Raw genomic sequence first — 12413 nt, forward strand, 5'->3', positions numbered from 1 at the left:
GCGGTGGGAGATCTTTATTTACTAATAAAAATCACAGGGAATGCAATGCATTGTTTATACAAATATGCGTACAGAATTTACCATCATTGGGGGGCGAGAGAATGTGACTTGAAGACCAGATGTTGCAGGAGAGGAGGAGACCTACACCAGGGATGGGGAAAGGACTGAATGACACAGGAAGGGGGGGGTGGAGGAAGTGCTGCAGTAGACCAAGCAGAGTGCACCTGTCGCCCCCAGAACCCCATTTCTGACGCTCTCTTTGTGGCTCTCTTCTCTTTTAGGAATGATAAGCGATTCTTCTTGAAGACCCAAAGTAAGCGGGAGATTCGATTCCTTCTCGAAAACCTGACCAAATATGTCCAACACCTGGAGTCCTACCCACACTCACTTCTCGTCAAATTCCTGGGTAAGAGCCATCATGCGTCTGCACACAGCACGGAGAATGTGTACAGGACTAGTGTGTGTGTGCTGCATGGGGAGTGTGGAAAGGACTAGTGTGTGTGTGCTGCATGGGGAGTGTGGAAAGGACTAGTGTGTGTGTGCTGCATGGGGAGTGTGGAAAGGACTAGTGTGTGTGTGCTGCATGGGGAGTGTGTAAAGGACTAGTGTGTGTGTGCTGCATGGGGAGTGTGTAAAGGACTAGTGTGTGTGTGCTGCATGGGGAGTGTGGAAAGGACTAGTGTGTGTGTGTGCTGCATGAGGAGTGTGTAAAGGACTAGTGTGTGTGTGCTGCATGGGGAGTGTGTAAAGGACTAGTGTGTGTGTGCTGCATGGGGAGTGTGTAAAGGACTAGTGTGTGTGTGCTGCATGGGGAGTGTGTAAAGGACTAGTGTGTGTGTGTGCTGCATGGGGAGTGTGGAAAGGACTAGTGTGTGTGTGCTGCATGGGGAGTGTGGAAAGGACTAGTGTGTGTGTGTGCTGCATGAGGAGTGTGTAAAGGACTAGTGTGTGTGTGCTGCATGGGGAGTGTGTAAAGGACTAGTGTGTGTGTGCTGCATGGGGAGTGTGTAAAGGACTAGTGTGTGTGTGTGCTGCATGGGGAGTGTGTAAAGGACTAGTGTGTGTGTGTGCTGCATGGGGAGTGTGGAAAGGACTAGTGTGTGTGTGCTGCATGGGGAGTGTGGAAAGGACTAGTGTGTGTGTGCTGCATGGGGAGTGTGGAAAGGACTAGTGTGTGTGTGCTGCATGGGGAGTGTGTAAAGGACTAGTGTGTGTGTGCTTCATGGGGAGTGTGGAAAGGACTAGTGTGTGTGTGTGCTGCATGAGGAGTGTGTAAAGGACTAGTGTGTGTGTGCTGCATGGGGAGTGTGTAAAGGACTAGTGTGTGTGTGCTGCATGGGGAGTGTGTAAAGGACTAGTGTGTGTGTGTGCTGCATGGGGAGTGTGTAAAGGACTAGTGTGTGTGTGTGCTGCATGGGGAGTGTGTAAAGGACTAGTGTGTGTGTGCTGCATGGGGAGTGTGGAAAGGACTAGTGTGTGTGTGCTGCATGGGGAGTGAGTAAAGGACTAGTGTGTGTGTGCTGCATGGGGAGTGTGGAAAGGACTAGTGTGTGTGTGCTGCATGGGGAGTGTGGAAAGGACTAGTGTCTGTGTGCTGCATGGGGAGTGTGGAAAGTACTAGTGTCTGTGTGTGCTGCATGGGGAGTGTGTGTGTTGGTGTGCGCAGATTAAGGAATGTGCAGTGCATGGAATGGCCAACTGTTTGTGTGTGTAACACAATGTTGGAAAATCCCATCTGGTTCTGCCGTCCATGGGGAATGGGAGGGGCAGCACACAGTGTACAGTGCCAACACAACATAACATGGGCATTTGGAGAGTGCATTATTCAAACTCCAGGGGTGAGGGGGATACCCTGGCACTATAGACGGATAGCAGATGTATATTGTATATTGCCAAAAGTGGCTAATAGATCTGACGCTATCAAGGTTCTCTCTTATCCAACACTGCCTCTCTCCTAGATCAGACCCCGCATGATAAAGGTTCTCTCTTATCCAACACTGCCTCTCTCCTAGATCAGACCCCGCATGATAAAGGTTCTCTCTTATCCAACACGGCCGCTCTCCTAGTTCCAACCCCACCTGATAAAAGTTATCTCTTATCCAACACTGCCGCTCTCCTAGTTCAGACCCCACCTGATAAAGGTTCTCTCTTATCCAACACTGCCTCTCTCCTAGATCAGACCCCGCATGATAAAGGTTCTCTCTTATCCAACACGGCCGCTCTCCTAGTTCCAACCCCACCTGATAAAAGTTCTCTCTTATCCAACACTGCCACTCTCCTAGTTCCGACCCCACCTGATAAAGGTTCTCTTTTATCCAACACTGCCTCCCTCCTAGTTCCAACCCCACCTGATAAAGGTTCCCTTTTATCCAACACTGCCTCTCTCCTAGTTCAGAGGCCACTTGATAAAGGTTCTCTTTTATCCAGCATAGCCTCTCTCCTAGTTCAGACCGCACCTGATAAAGGTTTTCTCTTATCCAACACCGCCGCTCTCCTAGTTCTGAACCAGCCTGATAAAGTTTTCCCTTTTATCCAACACTGCCTCACTCCTAGTTTAGACCCCACCTGATAAAGGGTCCCATTTATCCAACACCGCCTCTCTCCTAGTTCAGACCCCACATTATAAAGCTTCTCTCTTATCCAACACTGCCTCTCTCCTAGATCAGACCCCACATTATAAAGCTTCTCTCTTATCCAACACCGCCGCCCTCCTAGTTCAGACCCCACTTGATAAAGGTTCTCTCTTATCCAACACCGCCTCTCTCCTAGTTCAGACCCCACATTATAAAGGTTCTCTCTTATCCAACACTGCCTCTCTCCTAGATCAGAGCCCACCTGATAAAGTTTCCCTTTTATCCAACACTGCCTCACTCCTAGTTTAGACCCCACCTGATAAAGGGTCCCATTTATCCAACACCGCCTCTCTCCTAGTTCAGACCGCACATTATAAAGGTTCTCTCTTATCCAACACTGCCTCTCTCCTAGATCAGAGCCCACCTGATAAAGTTTCCCTTTTATCCAACACTGCCTCACTCCTAGTTTAGACCCCACCTGATAAAGGGTCCCATTTATCCAACACTGCCTCTCTCCTAGATCAGACCCCGCATAATAAAGGTTCTCTCTTATCCAACACTGCCGCTCTCCTAGTTCAGACCCCACATTATAAAGGTTCTCTCTTATCCAACACTGCCTCTCTCCTAGATCAGAGCCCACCTGATAAAGTTTCCCTTTTATCCAACACTGCCTCACTCCTAGTTCAGACCCCACTTGATAAAGGTTCTCTCTTATCCAACACCGCCTCTCTCCTAGTTCAGACCCCACATTATAAAGGTTCTCTCTTATCCAACACTGCCTCTCTCCTAGATCAGAGCCCACCTGATAAAGTTTCCCTTTTATCCAACACTGCCTCACTCCTAGTTTAGACCCCACCTGATAAAGGGTCCCATTTATCCAACACTGCCTCTCTCCTAGATCAGACCCCGCATAATAAAGGTTCTCTCTTATCCAACACTGCCGCTCTCCTAGTTCAGACCCCACTTGATAAAGGTTCTCTCTTATCCAACACCGCCTCTCTCCTAGTTCAGACCCCACATTATAAAGGTTCTCTCTTATCCAACACTGCCTCTCTCCTAGATGAGACCCCACATGATAAAGGTTCTCTCTTATCCAACACTGCCACTCTCCTAGTTCCGACCCCACCTGATAAAGGTTCTCTTTTATCCAACACTGCCTCCCTCCTAGTTCCAACCCCACCTGGTAAAGGTTACCTTTTATCCAACACTGCCTCTCTCCTAGTTCAGAGGCCACTTGATAAAGGTTCTCTTTTATCCAGCACAGCCTCTCTCCTAGTTCAGACCGCACCTGATAAAGGTTTTCTCTTATCCAACACCGCTGCTCTCCTAGTTCTGAACCAGCCTGGTAAAGGTTTCCCTTTATCCAACACTGTCTCTCTCCTAGATCAGAGCCCACCTGATAAAGTTTCCCTTTTATCCAACAGTGCCTCACTCCTAGTTCAGACCGCACCTGATAAAGGTTCCGTTTTATCCAACACCGCCTCTCTCCTAGTTCAGACCCCACATTATAAAGCTTCTCTCTTATCCAACACTGCCTCTCTCCTAGATCAGACCCCGCATGATAAAGGTTCTCTCTTATCCAACACTGCCGCTCTCCTAGTTGCAACCCCACCTGATAAAAGTTATCTCTTATCCAACACCGCCACTCTCCTAGTTCAGACCCCACCTGATAAAGGTTCTCTCTTATCCAACACTGCCTCTCTCCTAGATCAGACCCCGCATGATAAAGGTTCTCTCTTATCCAACACGGCCGCTCTCCTAGTTCCAACCCCACCTGATAAAAGTTTTCTCTTATCCAGCACTGCCGCTCTCCTAGTTCCGACCCCACCTGATAAAGGTTCTCTTTTATCCAACACTGCCTCCCTCCTAGTTCCAACCCCACCTGATAAAGGTTCCCTTTTATCCAACACTGCCTCTCTCCTAGTTCAGAGGCCACTTGATAAAGGTTCTCTTTTATCCAGCACAGCCTCTCTCCTAGTTCAGACCGCACCTGATAAAGGTTTTCTCTTATCCAACACCGCCGCTCGCCTAGTTCTGAACCAGCCTGATAAAGGTTTCCCTTTATCCAACACTGTCTCTCTCCTAGATCAGAGCCCACCTGATAAAGTTTCCCTTTTATCCAACACTGCCTCACTCCTAGTTTAGACCCCACCTGATAAAGGGTCCCATTTATCCAACACCGCCTCTCTCCTAGTTCAGACCCCACATTATAAAGCTTCTCTCTTATCCAACACTGCCTCTCTCCTAGATCAGACCCCACATTATAAAGCTTCTCTCTTATCCAACACCGCCGCTCTCCTAGTTCAGACCCCACTTGATAAAGGTTCTCTCTTATCCAACACTGCCACTCTCCTAGTTCCGACCCCACCTGATAAAGGTTCTCTTTTATCCAACACTGCCTCCCTCCTAGTTCCAACCCCACCTGGTAAAGGTTACCTTTTATCCAACACTGCCTCTCTCCTAGTTCAGAGGCCACTTGATAAAGGTTCTCTTTTATCCAGCACAGCCTCTCTCCTAGTTCAGACCGCACCTGATAAAGGTTTTCTCTTATCCAACACCGCTGCTCTCCTAGTTCTGAACCAGCCTGGTAAAGGTTTCCCTTTATCCAACACTGTCTCTCTCCTAGATCAGAGCCCACCTGATAAAGTTTCCCTTTTATCCAACACTGCCTCACTCCTAGTTCAGACCGCACCTGATAAAGGTTCCGTTTTATCCAACACCGCCTCTCTCCTAGTTCAGACCCCACATTATAAAGCTTCTCTCTTATCCAACACTGCCTCTCTCCTAGATCAGACCCCGCATGATAAAGGTTCTCTCTTATCCAACACTGCCGCTCTCCTAGTTGCAACCCCACCTGATAAAAGTTATCTCATATCCAACACCGCCACTCTCCTAGTTCAGACCCCACCTGATAAAGGTTCTCTCTTATCCAACACTGCCTCTCTCCTAGATCAGACCCCGCATGATAAAGGTTCTCTCTTATCCAACACGGCCGCTCTCCTAGTTCCAACCCCACCTGATAAAAGTTTCTCTTATCCAGCACTGCCGCTCTCCTAGTTCCGACCCCACCTGATAAAGGTTCTCTTTTATCCAACACTGCCTCCCTCCTAGTTCCAACCCCACCTGATAAAGGTTCCCTTTTATCCAACACTGCCTCTCTCCTAGTTCAGAGGCCACTTGATAAAGGTTCTCTTTTATCCAGCACAGCCTCTCTCCTAGTTCAGACCGCACCTGATAAAGGTTTTCTCTTATCCAACACCGCCGCTCGCCTAGTTCTGAACCAGCCTGATAAAGGTTTCCCTTTATCCAACACTGTCTCTCTCCTAGATCAGAGCCCACCTGATAAAGTTTCCCTTTTATCCATCACTGCCTCACTCCTAGTTTAGACCCCACCTGATAAAGGGTCCCATTTATCCAACACCGCCTCTCTCCTAGTTCAGACCCCACATTATAAAGCTTCTCTCTTATCCAACACTGCCTCTCTCCTAGATCAGACCCCACATTATAAAGCTTCTCTCTTATCCAACACCGCCGCTCTCCTAGTTCAGACCCCACTTGATAAAGGTTCTCTCTTATCCAACACCGCCTCTCTCCTAGTTCAGACCCCACATTATAAAGGTTCTCTCTTATCCAACACTGCCTCTCTCCTAGATCAGAGCCCACCTGATAAAGTTTCCCTTTTATCCAACACTGCCTCACTCCTAGTTTAGACCCCACCTGATAAAGGGTCCCATTTATCCAACACTGCCTCTCTCCTAGATCAGACCCCGCATAATAAAGGTTCTCTCTTATCCAACACTGCCGCTCTCCTAGTTCAGACCCCACATTATAAAGGTTCTCTCTTATCCAACACTGCCTCTCTCCTAGATCAGAGCCCACCTGATAAAGTTTCCCTTTTATCCAACACTGCCTCACTCCTAGTTCAGACCCCACTTGATAAAGGTTCTCTCTTATCCAACACCGCCTCTCTCCTAGTTCAGACCCCACATTATAAAGGTTCTCTCTTATCCAACACTGCCTCTCTCCTAGATCAGAGCCCACCTGATAAAGTTTCCATTTTATCCAACACTGCCTCACTCCTAGTTTAGACCCCACCTGATAAAGGGTCCCATTTATCCAACACTGCCTCTCTCCTAGATCAGGCCCCGCATAATAAAGGTTCTCTCTTATCCAACACTGCCGCTCTCCTAGTTCAGACCCCACTTGATAAAGGTTCTCTCTTATCCAACACCGCCTCTCTCCTAGTTCAGACCCCACATTATAAAGGTTCTCTCTTATCCAACACTGCCTCTCTCCTAGATCAGACCCCACATGATAAAGGTTCTCTCTTATCCAACACTGCCACTCTCCTAGTTCCGACCCCACCTGATAAAGGTTCTCTTTTATCCAACACTGCCTCCCTCCTAGTTCCAACCCCACCTGGTAAAGGTTACCTTTTATCCAACACTGCCTCTCTCCTAGTTCAGAGGCCACTTGATAAAGGTTCTCTTTTATCCAGCACAGCCTCTCTCCTAGTTCAGACCGCACCTGATAAAGGTTTTCTCTTATCCAACACCGCTGCTCTCCTAGTTCTGAACCAGCCTGATAAAGGTTTCCCTTTATCCAACACTGTCTCTCTCCTAGATCAGAGCCCACCTGATAAAGTTTCCCTTTTATCCAACACTGCCTCACTCCTAGTTCAGACCGCACCTGATAAAGGTTCCGTTTTATCCAACACCGCCTCTCTCCTAGTTCAGACCCCACATTATAAAGCTTCTCTCTTATCCAACACTGCCTCTCTCCTAGATCAGACCCCGCATGATAAAGGTTCTCTCTTATCCAACACTGCCGCTCTCCTAGTTGCAACCCCACCTGATAAAAGTTATCTCTTATCCAACACCGCCACTCTCCTAGTTCAGACCCCACCTGATAAAGGTTCTCTCTTATCCAACACTGCCTCTCTCCTAGATCAGACCCCGCATGATAAAGGTTCTCTCTTATCCAACACGGCCGCTCTCCTAGTTCCAACCCCACCTGATAAAAGTTTTCTCTTATCCAGCACTGCCGCTCTCCTAGTTCCGACCCCACCTGATAAAGGTTCTCTTTTATCCAACACTGCCTCCCTCCTAGTTCCAACCCCACCTGATAAAGGTTCCCTTTTATCCAACACTGCCTCTCTCCTAGTTCAGAGGCCACTTGATAAAGGTTCTCTTTTATCCAGCACAGCCTCTCTCCTAGTTCAGACCGCACCTGATAAAGGTTTTCTCTTATCCAACACCGCTGCTCTCCTAGTTCTGAACCAGCCTGATAAAGGTTTCCCTTTATCCAACACTGTCTCTCTCCTAGATCAGAGCCCACCTGATAAAGTTTCCCTTTTATCCAACACTGCCTCACTCCTAGTTCAGACCGCACCTGATAAAGGTTCCGTTTTATCCAACACCGCCTCTCTCCTAGTTCAGACCCCACATTATAAAGCTTCTCTCTTATCCAACACTGCCTCTCTCCTAGATCAGACCCCGCATGATAAAGGTTCTCTCTTATCCAACACTGCTGCTCTCCTAGTTGCAACCCCACCTGATAAAAGTTATCTCTTATCCAACACCGCCACTCTCCTAGTTCAGACCCCACCTGATAAAGGTTCTCTCTTATCCAACACTGCCTCTCTCCTAGATCAGACCTCGCATGATAAAGGTTCTCTCTTATCCAACACGGCCGCTCTCCTAGTTCCAACCCCACCTGATAAAAGTTTCTCTTATCCAGCACTGCCGCTCTCCTAGTTCCGACCCCACCTGATAAAGGTTCTCTTTTATCCAACACTGCCTCCCTCCTAGTTCCAACCCCACCTGATAAAGGTTCCCTTTTATCCAACACTGCCTCTCTCCTAGTTCAGAGGCCACTTGATAAAGGTTCTCTTTTATCCAGCACAGCCTCTCTCCTAGTTCAGACCGCACCTGATAAAGGTTTTCTCTTATCCAACACCGCCGCTCGCCTAGTTCTGAACCAGCCTGATAAAGGTTTCCCTTTATCCAACACTGTCTCTCTCCTAGATCAGAGCCCACCTGATAAAGTTTCCCTTTTATCCAACACTGCCTCACTCCTAGTTTAGACCCCACCTGATAAAGGGTCCCATGTATCCAACACCGCCTCTCTCCTAGTTCAGACCCCATATTATAAAGCTTCTCTCTTATCCAACACTGCCTCTCTCCTAGATCAGACCCCACATTATAAAGCTTCTCTCTTATCCAACACTGCCGCTCTCCTAGTTCAGACCCCACTTGATAAAGGTTCTCTCTTATCCAACACCGCCTCTCTCCTAGTTCAGACCCCATATTATAAAGGTTCTCTCTTATCCAACACTGCCTCTCTCCTAGATCAGACCCCACATGATAAAGGTTCTCTCTTATCCAACACTGCCACTCTCCTAGTTCTGACCCCACCTGATAAAGGTTCTCTTTTATCCAACACTGCCTCCCTCCTAGTTCCAACCCCACCTGATAAAGGTTCCCTTTTATCCAACACTGCCTCTCTCCCAGTTCAGAGGCCACTTGATAAAGGTTCTCTTTTATCCAGCACAGCCTCTCTCCTAGTTCACACCGCACCTGATAAAGGTTTTCTCTTATCCAACACCGCTGCTCTCCTAGTTCTGAACCAGCCTGATAAAGGTTTCCCTTTATCCAACACTGTCTCTCTCCTAGATCAGAGCCCACCTGATAAAGTTTCCCTTTTATCCAACACCGCCTCTCTTCTAGTTCAGACCCCACATTATAAAGCTTCTCTCTTATCCAACACCGCTTCTCTCCTAGTTAAGACTTCACATGATAAATGTCCTCTCTTATCCAACACCGCCTCTCTCCTAGTTCAGACTTCATATGGTTATTTGAATGCAGCGCTATTATTCTTGATATCTGTAGCAGACCCAAGCTACTGTTTTGTCCCTTACTGTGTAGCCTCAAGACAGCCTATCAATACTTGAACAGTTGAGGGGGGGGGCACCTAAAGGTGACTTTCCCATTTGTGTTTTGCTTTTCAATCATCACTTTCTTCACACTTTTCTTTCTTCCAGGTGTGCACAGTATTCGTCTGCCCGAGGAGAACAAGGTATGAGATGCATTGTGTATTTATATAGCTCCATATATGGTTTGTAGCGCTGTAGGCTTTCTAGGAGCTGTAAATGACCGGCTCTGGGTTCCTGCATACCATGGTCAGGGTGAAGGAGTGAGCGGGAGCTTAGGTAAACTACATCTGACGATTAACATAGATACCCAGGCACCCCCAACCCCCTCAATGCAAGACCCACAAAATCACAAGTACACACAGCAGAAGCATAGACACAGGCGGCGCTGTACTCATAGAGAATAAAGACGTGACAACTGTCTGTGGGTTCGTGAAAGATTACACCCAGCCCATTATTATTACATTTAAAGTGTCAAACCTTTGAGAGGAAACACTCTTCTGAAGAAGAGACAAGGGACCAGATTACAGAAAGTTTGCCCTATTTCTAAAAACACGACATAGAAGAAAACTATTGCACACTGACAAGTGCAGCTTGCTGCGGTAAAAGCACCGTAACAAAAATACCTCTTGGGCAAAAAAGATACTTTTTCACTGCGTTATTGCACCAGAGCAAAGTTTGCCCAGGTGAAAAAAATGCATCGAAAATGTATCTTTTTTGCATTATGGCAATTTCTGCCCTTGTGCTTATACTAAACCAAGCTGCACTTGTCATGGTGCAATAGTTTTCTAATATGACCTCGTTTTTTTCCAAAATAGGGCAACCTTTGCCCTAGTGCTAATACCGTGCAATTGTGCACTTGTGCAGTTTCTGTAATCTGGCCCCATATGTTTTCACCTGCTCAGGGTTTCTCCACTCGTCCACCTTATAGTACATGCTTAGAAAGAGACTGCTCTGAAACACGGAGCTCCCTACTGGCCGCACCGCCAGCGTACCCTCCAGAAGGCTACGAGAAGATGGTGTCCCCTCCTCATGAGGTGATAGACCCCCTCTGCTCGATGGCTGAACCTACGCATGGTTCTAAGTCTCCGTCTACAGCTAGTTCTGTCTCCACCTACCCGTAATTCTGTGTCTCCACCTACACCTGGTCCTATGTCTCCACCTCCACCTGGTCCTATGTCTCCACCTCCACCCGGTCGTATGCCTCCACCTCCACCTGGTTCTATGCCTCCACCTCCACCTGGTCCTATGTCTCCACCTCCACCTGGTTCTATGTCTCCACCTCCACCTGGTCCTATGTCTCCACCTACACCTGGTCCGATGTCTCCACCTCCACCTGGTCCTATGTCTCCACCTCCACCCGGTTCTATGTCTCCACCTACACCCGGTCGTATGCCTCCACCTCCACCTGGTTCTATGCCTCCACCTCCACCTGGTCCTATGTCTCCACCTCCACCTGGTTCTATGTCTCCACCTCCACCTGGTCCTATGTCTCCACCTACACCTGGTCCTATGTCTCCACCTCCACCTGGTCCTATGTCTCCACCTCCATCTGGTTCTATGTCTCCACCTCCACCTGGTTCTATGCCTCCACCTGGTCCTATGTCTCCACCTCCACCTGGTTCTATGTCTCCACCGCCACCTGGTCCTATGTCTCCACCTACACCTGGTCCTATGTCTCCACCTCCACCTGGTCCTATGTCTCCACCTACACCTGGTCCTATGTCTCCACCTACACCTGGCTCTATTTCTCCAGCTCCACCTGGCTCTATGTCTCCACCTACACCTGGTCCTATGTCTCCACCTCCACCTGGTCCTATGTCTCCACCTCCACCTGGTCCTATGGCTCCACCTCCACCTGGTCCTATGTCTTCACCTCCACCTGGTCCTATGTCTCCACCTACACCTGGTTCTATGTCTCCACCTAGACCTGGTTCTGTCTCCAACTACAACCGGTTCTATGTCTCCACCTACACCTGGTCCTATGTCTCCACCTCCACCTGGTCCTATGTCTCCACCTCCACCCGGTTCTATGTCTCCACCTACACCCGGTCGTATGCCTCCACCTCCACCTGGTTCTATGCCTCCACCTCCACCTGGTCCTATGTCTCCACCTACACCTGGTCCTATGTCTCCACCTACACCTGGCTCTATTTCTCCAGCTCCACCTGGCTCTATGTCTCCACCTCCACCTGGTCCTATGTCTCCACCTCCACCTGGTCCTATGTCTCCACCTCCACCTGGTCCTATGTCTCCGCCTACACCTGGTTCTATGTCTCCACCTAGACCTGGTTCTGTCTCCAACTACAACCGGTTCTATGTCTCCACCTACACCTGGTCCTATGTCTCCACCTCCACCTGGTCCTATGTCTCCACCTCCACCCGGTTCTATGTCTCCACCTACACCTGGTCCTATGTCTCCACCTACACCTGGTCCTATGTCTCCACCTACACCTGGTCCTATGTCTCCACCTCCACCTGGTTCTATGTCTCCACCTCCACCTGGTTCTATGTCTCCACCTACACCTGGTTCTATGTCTCCACCTACACCTGGTTCTATGTCTCCACCTACACCTGGTCCTATATCTCCACCTACACCTGGTCCTATGTCTCCACCTCCACCTGGTTCTATGTCTCCACCTACACCTGGTTCTATGTCTCCACCTACATCTGGTCCTATATCTCCACCTACACCTGGTCCTATGTCTCCACCTACACCTGGTCCTATGTCTCCACCTACACCTGGTTCTATGTCTCCACCTACACCTAGTTCTATGTCTCCATCTACTATGCCCCCACCTACACCTTGTCCTGGCTTCACCTACACCTAGTTCTATGTCTCCACCTACACCTGGTTCTATGCCTCCACCTACACCTGGTTCTGGCTCCACCTACACCTAGTTCTATGT

General features: G+C 48.8%; 1 protein-coding gene across 1 annotated transcript in view; it reads left to right on the plus strand.

Annotated features, from left to right (window-relative positions):
* PIP5KL1 (phosphatidylinositol-4-phosphate 5-kinase like 1) overlaps window positions 1-12413 on the plus strand; it is a 389017-nt gene that overhangs the window by 176655 nt on the left and 199949 nt on the right. The window contains exons 5-6 of the mRNA XM_069609106.1: window positions 282-406; window positions 9616-9650. Of these exons, the coding sequence (XP_069465207.1) occupies window positions 282-406; window positions 9616-9650 (160 nt within the window). The remainder of the gene's footprint in view (window positions 1-281; window positions 407-9615; window positions 9651-12413) is intronic.

The sequence above is a fragment of the Ambystoma mexicanum genome, chromosome 8, assembly GCF_040938575.1.
Source record: "Ambystoma mexicanum isolate Mex_15411 chromosome 8, UKY_AmexF1_1, whole genome shotgun sequence".
NCBI lineage: Eukaryota > Metazoa > Chordata > Amphibia > Caudata > Ambystomatidae > Ambystoma > Ambystoma mexicanum.